Genomic DNA, 13,489 nt, shown 5'->3' with positions numbered 1-13,489 from the left:
GGAGGTCAAGGCGGTCAGAGGTGCGGCTAGTTGGCTGAAGTTGCGAATAAAACGCCGGTAGAAGTTAGCGAACCCCAGAAACCTCTGTAGGGCCTTACGGGAATCTGGGCTTGGCCATTCTACCACAGCCTTAACCTTCTCGGGATCCATGCGTATTCCCTCAGTCGACACGTTATACCCCAAAAATGGAATTGACTGTGCATGAAATTCGCATTTCTCCGCCTTGACAAAAAGCCCATTCTCTAGCAACCTCTGAAGCACTCGTTGGACGTGCTGCACATGTTCCTGGAGAGAAGAAGAAAAAATCAATATGTCGTCCAGGTAGACATAAATGAACTGATCGATCATATCTCGCAGCACGTCGTTGACGAGTGCCTGGAAGACCGCTGGGGAGTTGGAGAGCCCAAAGGGCATAACCAAGTATTCAAAGTGCCCTCTGGGGGTGTTAAAAGCGGTCTTCCATTCATCCCCCTCCCTGATCCGAACCAAATGATACGCATTGCGTAAGTCCAGTTTTGTGAAAATTGACGCTCCCTGCAACCTCTCGAAGGCCGAAGACATCAACGGCAAAGGATAAGTATTCTTTACCGTGATGTTGTTCAGTCCCCGGTAATCAATACAAGGTCGCAGAGATCCGTCCTTCTTTCCCACAAAAAAGAACCCCGCCCCCGCAGGAGAAGAGGAAGGGCGGATGAATTTAGAAGCTAGAGAATCAGAAATATATTTCTCCATAGCCTCCCTCTCTGGAACAGAAAGTGAATAGAGTTTGCCCTTAGGCGGAGACTTACCTGATAGTAAATCTATGGCACAGTCGTAAGGACGATGCGGAGGAAGAGAAGCAGCCCGAGACTTACTGAACACTTCCTTCAGATGGAGGTACTCAGCGGGCACGTTAGACAAATCCACCGCCTCCTCCTGCAACACAGACACAGACGGACAGGCAGACACTAGACAAGACTCATGACACCTTTTACACCAAGACAAAACGGAGTTAGAGAGCCAGTCAATGCTAGGGTTGTGGAGGAGGAGCCAAGGGTGTCCGAGGACAATGGGTGCCAAGGGAGAGTCAAGGATGTGAAAAGAGATGGTCTCGGAGTGATTGCCAGAGGTGATGAGTGTAATGTCTTCAGTGATGTATGATATGGTGGGAAGTTGCTGACCAGTGAGGGCGTGAACCGTGATGTGGTGCGGAAGAGGTCTGAGGGGAATGTGGAGCTTGTGGGCTAATGTGCTGTCCATGAAGTTACCCTCTGCCCCGGAATCCAGTAGTGCCTGACAGTGATGTGTCTGTGCTGACCACCGCAGCCATACCGGGAGGAGCGTAGAAGATGATGGTAATGATGATGATGATGATGAGGTCTTCTCGGCAGAGATCCCACCCGATAGTAGCCTCATACGTACTACCGGGCCTGGCCTTTTACGGGACAGGCGTGGGCTTGATGTCCGGCCCCCCCACAGTAAAGGCAAAGGCCCAGGGACCTCCGCCTCTCCTTCTCCTCCCGGGAAAGCCGAGCTCACCCTACCTGCATGGGCTCGTGATCGTAGACGGGGCTGGCCACGTCCCCGCCGCTGAACCGCACGTCTGCCGGTCCCCTGGATGGGGTGTTGAGTAGCCCCCTCCTCTCCATCCGTGCCAGACGTGCATCGACCCGAAGGGCCAGCTCAATAAGTCCATTGAACGACGGGGGAAGGTCCAGGGCGTAGATCTCCCTCTGGACGCGGTCAGCCAGCCCATGCAGGAACATGTCCCACTGCGCCTCCTCGTTCCAATGGCACTCCGCCGCCAGGGTCCGGAACTCGATGGAATAGTCCGAGACGGATCTCTCGTGCTGGCGTAACTCCGCCAGCCTCCTGGCCGCCTCCCGTCCTGCGGCGGCCCGATCAAAGACCCGTCTGATCTCGGCGGAGAGCGCCTGGAACGAGGCGCAGCATGGGTCCTGGTTCTCCCACACCGCTGTTCCCCACAATGCCGCCCTCCCAGAGAGCAGGGTCAGAACGAAGGCCACCTTGGCCCTCTCACTGGCGAAGGTTCTAGGCTGGAGGGCAAAATGCATATCACAACGGTTAAGGAAAGCTCTACAATAGTCGGGCTCACCCGAGTACGCTTCCGGAATCGGGAGGCGTGGTTCCGGCTGGGAGGGGGACTCCGATGGTGCTGGTGGAACAGGCGGTGTGAGTGGCGCAGTGGGAGCTCGTAATAGCTGGAACTGTTGGGTGAGCTCGGACACCTGCGTCACTAAAGCCTGAACCGCGCGACCAGTGTCGTTAAGAGTCCGCTCCTGGGAGTCCATCCTCCGAACACTGGCGCTGAGGAAAACTTCGAGGGAGGAAGGTTGATTACTCGCTGCCTCCATGTGGGTCAGATCGTTCTGTGACGCTAACAATGGAGGACAGGAGGCAGATGCAAGTAAAGGTAGTTTATTGACAGGAGTTGTGATGGATGAATGCTGGTGAGTGACGCAGGAACCACGATGGCAGCACAGACAGGTGGGTAGGTGATTTGAGTGCGTTGGTAGCGATGACGGTGGTGGTAGATCGGTGATCCGTGGTGATAATCCGTGAGTGACTGTGATAATCCAAAGTAGACCGAAACAGGGCAAGGGCAGGAACACAGGAGCACGAACAGACATCAACACATGGACCTCAAACAACGATCTGACAAACAGGAGACGAAAGACAGGGCGTTAAATAAGCGGTTGGAATGAGATGCACCTGCCGCTGATCAGGCGATCAGTGGCCACACCCACATGAACCAATCAACATGACATAACATGACTACAGCTGGAGACGGTGCATTCACGAACCGTGACAGAAGCATCTTTGAGTTGCTGCCACAGTTCTTCTAGATTTAGTCTGTCTGAGCTTGTTCTGTTCCTTCATGTTATTCCAGACAGAATGTATGATGATGAGATGATGATGATGATGATAAGACCACTGTGTCAAGCATTAGCTGCTATAAGACTCCTTGTGCAAACTAAATCTCACTGGATTATTACAATTAATGGCTAAATGAATGTTTGAAAGTGTAAACTGATGTTTCCTACTGACACAGTACAGCAAAAGATAGAAATAACTTATTTGTGCTGGTGGTCTTGCATCAGGGTAAAGTGGCCTTTAGAAGAGGGAGTTTAGAGGAAGGCAGTTATTACATGTAATTAATCTCAGTGGTTAACAGTCCTAAATGCTGGTTAGATTACTTCCATTGTACTCATTTGTTTTTGATAAAAACATCTGCTAAATGGTTATATGTAAATGTATGTAAAAAGATTTCTAAACTTTCCTAAAAGCCTTCCATATTCAGAATTAACAGTTTCCAACATTTTATATTGAGTTTCTAGGTCACTTCCTGTTTTTTCTTCACAGATAGCAGGACAGTGTTTGCGTGTGCTTGCACCTGCTGCATCTCTCTGGGTTTTGTGAAAGCTTTAGCTGTCTGAGTCTGGGTGACATATTCCCCACTGCCCTTTAAATCTATCCAGCCCCCTCCATCATCAAGCCCACCACACAAATGAGAGTTTAGCTTCCCTCGGAACAGCCCTGCTCCCCTCTGCCTTTTTCCACAGAAAACAGGATGAATAAATGCACTAGTTCTCATTAGAGTTGCACAAGCACTTTTGTCATGTGTTGTCTCCATCATGTGAGTTCATGGGAGTCATGGCATATCTTAAGGTCTATTGATATGAGGTTAAAATAAATGTGTCTTTCAGTTAGTTTGGGACTTTTTTTTTTTTTTTTTTTAAACATGTTGTCAGTTTTTTTTTTAGCAATGTGAATAATCCACTGGTTCTTTTAATGGAAATACTGTTTGTTTGTTTTTTGTGAGGTCATATATTTCAGAGTTGTTACTTAAATTATTATGCATGTAATTATTTATTTGTGTGAAAAAAAAAATGTGTATGATGCTAGTTAATTCTTAACTAAATCTTTTGGCGTTAGAGATGAACAGGATAGTCAACTAGTCATCTGACAATCAATTGGCAAATTAGTGATTATTTATTTAAAATAATGAATAATATATTTTTTCTGCAGTGAAAAGTTATTCTGAGATGCAGCCTAGCTTGCAGTGATGCTGTTAATAATGTTTGTGTGTGAACAGTGCAATAAGTGCATTATAACTTTGTATAATTTTGTGCAATAAGTAATTTATATTTTGGCTTATTTATATGTTGATATCAGACTTTTTCAGATTAGCACATCCCTATTGAGCATTGATACATGAGCTTTCTCTTTGTCTATGTAGAATATGAGCACATTTCCTGTGGAGAAGAATGTGTTTCCGGCCTCTAGCTCCTCCAAAGGCTTCCCGGTGCCTTATGACCTCCCACCTCAGCATTACTCAAGCAAAGGTGAGACTGAAGATTGCAAGTAACTTGACTAAGATTCATTGTATTTGTAGTTCCAACCTTCATTAAAATGTCAGAGATGTTCTTCTGAACAACCACACATTTTTAAAATGACAGATGAGGCATTTGCATCAAAGTTTAAAGGTTTGCTTAATGCGTAAAAAGTACACTTAATTATCGCTTGAGGAAAGGTTAACCTTTACTTTGAATTTTAGAGTTCAAATGACTGCTGAGGAAACACTCTGTAGATATTAATTGCACAATGCAAAAGCCTAAATGAAAGCTAGCAGTGCAGGCCATTATCCAGGCTAAACAAATCAATTATTTTGATACTGTGCAAATGTCTTAATTTGCTCTTTCGCCCTTGTTAGTTTTGTAGCTAAATTACATTCTCTTTAATTATAGCAGCCTATCATATAATGAATAAGTGTGTTTCTTGAGTGTACATCACTGTAGGTGATGAGCAAGGTGTTCAAAGACAGCTACTCGTGATGGCAAAGTGTGTATTTTAATTGCTGACAGCAGTGAAGCACAAGAGGTATGCATGACACAATTAATGGTCATTTCATTTCCTGCACAGTGGTGTACTCTGAGTCATCCAATGAGATTAATAATGAGGAAACATCATTCAGCTCATAGGACTTGATGTTAATATCCCTAGTAATCAGCACTTCCTAATTTTAAGTGGGGAGAGGAGTACGAACATCATCAGGGTCTTCAGGTGGACACCCTCCTTCACCGGTGTTTCGTTGATAGGCCCACGACACCTCCAGAGGGCTCAACGGCAACACCTGCCGTCCCAGGTGAGCCCCCTTCTGCTTTTACCCCTCCTTATTGTTCTTTGCAGCCCAGTTGGGGTCCTTCCTGTTTATCCAGATCCACCTGCTGCTTCGATCTGCTGCCTCCGACAGTGATCTAATGGCCTCACTTTAGTGCACTTGTATTCTTCGGTGAGGCTAGAGATAGGTAGTTCCAGTGCACCATTTCCATACAACCCAATGTTACTGAGGCAGCGCGGAAGTCCCAGGCACTTCTTGATGTGTGCACTGACTGTCCTCTCCAGCTTCTCAATTTTGGAAATAGGAAACTTGTACACTGTTAGAGGCCACATTAGGCAGGGGAGCAATCCAAATCTGCAGACACCACAGTTTCAACTTTCCCGGAAGTGAAATCTTATCAATACTGACAAGACCTTTGATGGTTTCTTCCCTCAATTGGTCACACTGCTCTGCGTCTTTGAGATTTGCATTGTACCACCGTCCTAAGCTCTTGACAGGCTGCTCTGTTACCAATGCAATGGGTTTTTCATTGATGTTGAACCTCTGGTCGGTAAGCTTTCCTTTGATGATGGATATGCTCCTGGATTTACTGGGTTTCAACTTCATCCTTGCCCATGTAATGTTGAAGTGAAGCTTCGCTAACAGACATTTGGTACAGGCGATGGTTGAGGTCAAAGTGGTCATATCATCGATATAGGCACAAATCAGTGGTAGCCAGCTGTCCATCCTGCCTACGCTCCCCTCCGACTACCCATCTAGATGCCCTGATGATCACTTCCATTGCCATGGTGAAGGCTAGAGGGGATATGGTGCACCCTGCCATGATACCCACTTCCAATGCTTGCCATGATGTTGTGTATTCTGCGGTTGTTATGCAGAATTGCAAATCTTTGAAGTAGTTTCTGACCAGATTTGCGATGGTTTCAGGCACATGAAAGAAATTGAAGGCTGCCCATATTACTGAATGGGGGACGGATCCAAAAGCATTAGCCAGATCGAGGAATAAAACATGCAGGTCTCTTCCTTCCCTTTTTGCAGATTGTATTTGATGCCAAATCATTCATTTTTGTTCAAGGCATCCTGAGAAACCTGGTACCCCGGCTCTCTGTATCGACGTGTCAATCAAGTTGTTCTGCTTTAAGTAACAATGCTAAAGAAGATCTTGCCTTCAACATTCAGGAGATTGATTTGTCGAAATTGGTCGATGTTTGAGGCATCCTTCTCCTTGGGAATAACTACTACCCCTGCTCTTTGCCATGCTTTTGGGATGTTTTGTTTCTTCCTTGTCACCTTCATTAGACTCCACAGAAACCACAAGACATCTGGGGTGTTCTTATACAACCGGTAAGGAACCTCATTTGGTCCTGTTGCAGAGGCTGCCCTTGCCTTCCTTACTATGTTGTCGATCTCAGTCCATTTTGGGGGGCTGTCATTGAACTGGTGATCTGGTTGAAGAATTGGCAGCATGTCTGATGGGATCTCCCTTTGCTCAAGTCTTTGGTCATCTGAGTGTGTTGCCTTCAGGTGCTGCTCCAGCTCCTTCTTTGGTACCTTAAGAGATCCGCTCTTTTCCCTTGTAAAAAGCCCTTTTACAAAATTGAAGTGATTCTTGTAGAAGAATGTTCTTGTCTTCTCCTTTTTCCTGCGTTTAGTTCGAAGGTTTTCTGCTCTCCGCAGTCTTCCCAAGCGCCCCTTTAGTTCTGCTTGCAGGAGGTCAATGCCTTCTCTCTCTTCCAGTGACAATTTCTTCCAACGTTTCCTCAAATCCCTCCTCTCTTTGACAAGGTGCTCAATTTCCTGTTGCCTTCTAGAGTTGGGAGGGGTTGGTGTTTCCTTCCTTTGCTCTATTGTTCTGAATCTTTCTGCCCCATAGAAATAGATCAGATCACTCATTCTCTCCAGTTTCTTCTCCGCTGTTCCTCGGATTCCTTCCAGGATCATGCCTCGTTCTTGCTGCTGGACTTTGGCCACTTTACTTGGGGTCTGCTGCCTAGGATCTTCTTCTCTATAACAGGCCGTGACTGGTTTTGTTCCAGGTTCTCAGATGTGGTGCTTGAATTACTCTGAATTACTCGGAACTGATGCCCATTGGACTGTGGGTTGATTCTTGCCACTGAGCTTCACTCGCCTGATTTGACATTTTTCCCAAAAGATAGTGGTCAATGTGAGGTCCCGACCTTGCCTCCTTCAAGCACTTCATCTGCCCTTGATGTATTTTAAGGCCTCTGGTAGATGTTACCTTAGACCAGCCACAGCTGCAAGTTTGGAGTTCTTGTCTTGCAGCTGATGATGTTAGTGCCGTGCTGATTAATCGCTTTGCCGTTGTCATGTTCTTTCCAGGGTCCGTTACCGTGTAGTCAGTTGACGAGTTACAAGTAAACATGACATTTACTGCCACCCAGATTTTCTCATATATATATATATATATATATATATATATATATATATATATATATATATATATACTGATTTGTTTGATGTGTGTAAAATGTTATAATTTATGTGAGTAATTTATTATTTAAAAAGGATTTCTATTTCAAATAAATGATTTTCTTTTTCTGTTCCTGTATGAATGTATACAACAAGAAGAAAAATGATGCTACTTGTCAGCTTCCTGTAAGCCAATATGTATAAACGAGAAGCCTGCCATTTTATGTAAATAAGCATTTTGGTCATGAGTCAAGTATATGGCTGTTTAGTAAAACTATGCATTGTTTTGACTGACAGCACAATTGCAGATGAACCCAAACTATAGCCTGCAGGACTTACTGATGACAATAAATTAACTCATTATCATCTGCTGGGTAATTACTGTGTTCTGTGGTTCAGACTTTTGTGCAAATGCACAGATTCAGAGGCAGAAGGCTCACAGTGATATATCACCAGTTTTGCATTCAACGCATGCTGTCAAAACAAAAAGAGATTTCACATTAATTGGTATGATAACATCGAAAATGTAAAAAATAAATTTTAATAATTTTTTTTTTTTTAGGCTTTATATTTATGAAATTGTTTTATGAAAGTCCAAATCCAGGGAAAGCACAGTACTGTATATCATTTTAAACTTCTCTCCATTTTTTAACCTAAGCTCACAGGAAAGGGTGCAAGAAATGTCATTCCTTTGTTGGAAGTACCATGATATTTAACCATGACTTGCGAGGCAAACTTGAAATTACAGGTTCTGAATTATGGTCTTAGGTACAGAAGTTTTGCAGAGAAAAATAAGCACCTGATGTTGAAAACAGAGCATATTAGACATACCTTTTTTGGCTTTGTTTTGAGATATAAGATTATTTTATTCTGTTTTTGGGTATCCATTATGTTCACATGCTACTGATAACGTCAGGAATCACTAGTACTTATGTTAGTCACTGTCAAAGACCATTTGATTGTTCAGCCCTATAATTACAGAGAAAATCCAACTGTCATCGGTGCCACATTCTTAGTAAATGAAAATAAGAGTGCTATGGGCCCTGCCCCTGCCCCGTCAGTTTGACGACCTTTAATCATGGTGAGAAAATAGAGGCAGCAATCGATGGTACTATTGAAACCAAGGGTGTCATCAGTTTATGAAGTGAGGCAGAAGCACTCTGTGGTTGCCATAGCAGCGTAGGTCTTTTGATAGCAGAGGCTTCAGCCATGAAGTGGGATGAGTGGGCGTGGCCTGCAGATCAAGATAAAAATGGACAGTCTTCTCTGTATGTTTAGTAAGCTGGGCTTCTGCATTGATTATGATGCATCAATGTGCATTTAGCAGTAAATTATGTTTTAGCACTCTATCCGTGAATCTTTTTGTCTGTGTTTGGAATATTACATTATATGTGACCCTGGACCACAAAACCAGTCATAAGGGTCCGTTTTTGGAAATTGAGATTTATAAATCATCTGAAAGCTCAATAACCTTTATAATAATAACTTTTCCATTGATGTATTTTTTTTAAGGTCCACGATATATATATTGTATTAGGATATATACTACCATTCAAAAGTTTGGGATCGGTACTTCTTTTTTTTTTTCACTGGAGTAAACAGCCTTTAAACAGTTATTTTAAAATGTAATAATATTTGAACTTGTATGTTTTTGTTTAGTAATTGTTCTAAACGATATATTGAAATTAAACTGTTAATATTGCAATAAATATATAGCCATTGTTGCTGATATGGCTGTAAAACAAATAAATAATATTGACAGTATTAAAATTTTTACTGTATTTTGATCAAATAAATGCAGCCTTGGTAAACATATTAAACTTCTTTTACATACATTTAAAAAAATCTTTTGGGCTGTAGTGCATACTTTGCACACTATGTCCAGAATTGAAATGTAATTTATGAGTTATATATAATTTATATTTAATTTAAATGTATACTTTTGATATTAACATTTTTACCTATATTTAATCACACTACCAAACATTTGTAAAAAAAAAAAAAAAAAAAATGCAGGTCAAAATGCAACTCCAAAATATGTTTGAGGTGTGTCTCTCAGCTTGGCCTGAATTGCATTCATAACAGATTAAATTATTTGTATTATTATTTATTTCTTTTTTAATTAATTGTTTGTAATAGACAATAAATGAAGCTTATTTTAGTTTTCTGAAATGAGTGCAAGTAGAGGACAGAACTATGATTCTCCAGTTGGCCACTCAAAGGGTCACAGCCAGGACAGACAGAACTCATTGAAAGCTCTGATGAAAGTTATTTCCACCAAGGCCTATCGTAGTGTCTCGCATCTGCTATCAGTGCACAAATGCTTAATAGAGACACATGATTGCTTATCCAATCAAATCAAATTGTTGATACTCATTCGTGTGATATTCAGTTTCCCACTGGATCTGTTCCAGTGTCATTCGTTTACATAAATGTATGTAACAGTTAACTGCAATGGAGTCACACAAGTGTTTTTGCCTCTTCAAGCCACCCAAAGCTTTACTATTGTGCATCCCCCGCTATACGGCAGACTACATAATACCCAGAAGACCACTCAAGATCTATAATTAAAGCTTTTATGAAACAGACAGATAACTTTGGGCTTTACAAAGCAAATGTGCAGTTGCAAACTTCTCTGCATGCACCATGGTAACAGTTCTTCTATACTTTACCTTCTTCACACAAATGGATTTACATGAAAATCTTCAGGTAAAGAAACTTTCTTTTTGCACTTGATTTCGTTTTTGCATATAACATAAAATCTTGTCTTAAGTGTTACTTCTGCTTGCCAAAGCACCAGCATGGGTTTGAATTAATAGTATTTTGTAATTAATCATTTTGAATGTTCCAAACTAATCCGTTTAAAAAAAGAAAAAATATGAAAAAATGAGGTTTTATATATATATATATATATATATATATATATATATATATATATATATATATATATATATATTTTTTTTTTTTTTTATCACCCTAATACTCATTATTATAATGTAAAAAATATGTGTATGAAAAAAAAAGTTTTTTTTTGTTTGTTTTTTTGGATGTGACAAAATTAAAAACATATTTTAACCTTTGTCATTTTAAATGATGAGTAAATGTATTCATTCTAAAGTGCTTCTTAGAGTATTATTTTATGTCTAAAAGGAGTTTTTAAAATATGACTTCTCTTATGGGAAGGGGATATGTTAGTGATTATGGTTCTTTAATAAGAGCATCCATCATGCTCACTCTCACAGTTCATTTCATCTGAGCCCTGCCGTCAACACCTGTGATATTAATACAGACCGATCCCAGTCACACACTCAAATGTACACCTCAAAGAGTAGCTGCACCTCTATATTAAGACAAACGTAATACATTTCTATTTCTGGCCTGACTGTTGCTGCTGAGAGAGGATAGTTTCATATCCCTCTAAATCAGCTCAGGACTTCTCAACACTCTCTATCCTTCAACGGGCTCAGTCTCGGCTCACAACCAAAAAGGGACCAGCTATTGTGAATTAGAATGGGCCGCTTCTCAGTAGCTACTTGAATCTAGTTCTTTAATTCAGCGAGGAGACCGTTGAGTGCTGCTTAAGATCCTCTCATGTGCAATCGCCATTAAAGTAATAGTTCTCCCCAAAAACTAAATTCCGTCACCTACTGTACCCGATCTTTCAAGCTTCAATTTTCCATACAATGAAAGCTACCACAGCGGTGAACTAGGTTCATTCTAGGAGAATTTCAAAAAAATGAAGTTGTTCTTTATGAATGCTTTTTTTAATGTGCAAGAAAAGATCATGTCAGAGGTGTGTTATTTTCAGTAATCATATTGGTAAATTGCATGCCATTTTTATGCACCCCTTCTGGCAAAAAGACAAACGTAGATGGTTTTGATGATTAGTTTTTCTTCACTTCCTCTTCATGTATATTGCAGCTGTTCCAGGCAACAATTAACCCTGGGTGTGAATGTTTGTGTAGCCCTACTGTGTGTTCCTGCTGTTAGATGAAAAAACTGTCATTATTGAAAGTTCTTGAAATTGTTATGCTAATTAAATAATTTAATAGTTCTTCCAAAGGCAATCATTGTTATTGCTAGTGCTCATACTCGGGTTTAGGGAAGTCTTACATTTGAATGCATAATTCATCCTACACCAACTGATATACTAAAAGTAAAACTGAAAAGAAAAATAATATTATATAGACATTTTAAAAAATAAATAAAAAAACAACAGAAAAACAACAAAATTGATAAAACCTTATCTAAAATTAAAATGAAAACAACATAGAAATGTAAAAAAAATAATAATAATTCAAAAGATTAACAACAACTATATAGTATCTCAATTATACTAAAACGACTCTGTTATGTATAACTTTTTAATAACAAAGAATTATTTTATTTTTGCATAATACAATGCATTAAGGTACACACAAGGCATCTATTTATTTTAAATAATTTTATTGGGTACTACACCACCTACTCATTAGGTCTATATATGTATAATTATGTGTAAATTAAATTATGTATAAATAAATTAATTATGTATAAATATGTATAATTAAAGACCAGCTTTATGACGGTAGACTGTATATGCCTCTGTATTTTACCCAGTTATCTGTAAAATTCCTTTGAGATAATTGACTCGCTTATATTTTTCTGTAAGTTATAAAGTGTAATGTTTTCATATCAGAGGTATTATATATCTATGCTCATTCACCATATTGTTTTGTTTCATGCACTTTTTTTAGAGGTATTTTAATTGCTGGGTTGTTTTGAGATTGAATCCAGTTGTCAACTTGTTACCATGGATAGTGCTATTTTACAGTCTTTTCTAGAAGTATATATCCTATAATAGATTATTAAGTAAATCAAACCGTTTGTGTATGATCCTTCATACTGATACAGGACACACACCAGTAGTTATGCCACAGGTGAGCATATACAGGATTTCAAGGCAGGTCAGCCTTCAGGGAAAGGTTAGAACCCTCTCTTCTAGACATACCGGGAATCTTTGTTGGCCCAAGGCAAATATGTAATTCTGCATCATCTCAAATCATCATGAACTCTGCCTGGAGCAGGTCAGACTCCGAGACTGTAAATCTCCAGGGTTTCCATTAATGTATGCTGTTGCATTTCAGTTGTGTTTTCTTCTCGTTGCAGATCAACCGTGGATCTGGAATATTCCTTACACTAAAGCCCCAGACAGTCATGAAAATGTATGGGTTCCTTCTTGAGAAGTTCGAGGTTCAGGGATCATCTGCATAAGACAGAATTAACATAGAAATCAGACCATCGGCATTTGACTCAGCTTCGGGTCTGTTTGGGTTAACTCTTATGAGGATCTAGCCACCACACTTTAAAGGAATAGATCACCCACAAATGAAAATTGTCATAATTTACTCACTCACTTTACTCATTTCGTTTTAAACCTATATGAGTTTCTTTCTTATGTTGAACTTCGGAGATATTTTGAAGAATGCTGGTAATCAAGTAGTTGTTGGTCCCCATTGACTTTCTATGGACGTCAGTGGGGACCAACAACTGTTTGGTTCAAAATTCTTCCAAATATCTTATTTTGTGTTCAACGTAAGAAAGAAACTTATATAGGCTTGGAACTGAGCGTGAGTAAATGATGACAACAATTTCATTTTTGGGTGAAAAGTAGATGTACACCATTATAGTGTGCACCCTTAATGCTGTATTTTAGTCCTGTAGAAACTGTGGAGATGTTTAGTTATGCCTTAATTGTAAACATTTTGTAAAAACACAAAATAAAATGCATTTTACAACTGGAAAACCTTGGAACTAAATACATTTAATGTTTGTTGAAAATAGCAATCAAATTATGTTTTTATTCAGTGAAACAACCATTCCCAATGGTTTTGACATGTTTACTTCTTGATTCAAAAACCTCAGAAGCAGGTAATGGGTACCATTTATAAATAAATT

At 40.2% G+C, this 13,489-nt stretch overlaps 1 protein-coding gene across 1 annotated transcript in view; it reads left to right on the top strand.

Annotated features, from left to right (window-relative positions):
- The window catches only part of tdp1 (tyrosyl-DNA phosphodiesterase 1), a 31,419-nt gene extending 18,159 nt beyond the window's left edge, over positions 1-13,260 (top strand). The window contains exons 15-16 of the mRNA XM_059520084.1: positions 4,241-4,346; positions 12,701-13,260. Coding sequence (XP_059376067.1) covers positions 4,241-4,346; positions 12,701-12,774 — 180 coding nt within the window. The 3' untranslated portion in view covers positions 12,775-13,260. The remainder of the gene's footprint in view (positions 1-4,240; positions 4,347-12,700) is intronic.
- Positions 13,261-13,489: the final 229 nt, after the last annotated feature.

The sequence above is a fragment of the Carassius carassius genome, chromosome 32, assembly GCF_963082965.1.
Source record: "Carassius carassius chromosome 32, fCarCar2.1, whole genome shotgun sequence".
Taxonomy (NCBI): Eukaryota; Metazoa; Chordata; class Actinopteri; order Cypriniformes; family Cyprinidae; genus Carassius; species Carassius carassius.
Note: the sequence above shows the minus strand (reverse complement) of the source record. Positions and strands in the feature narration are given on the sequence as shown.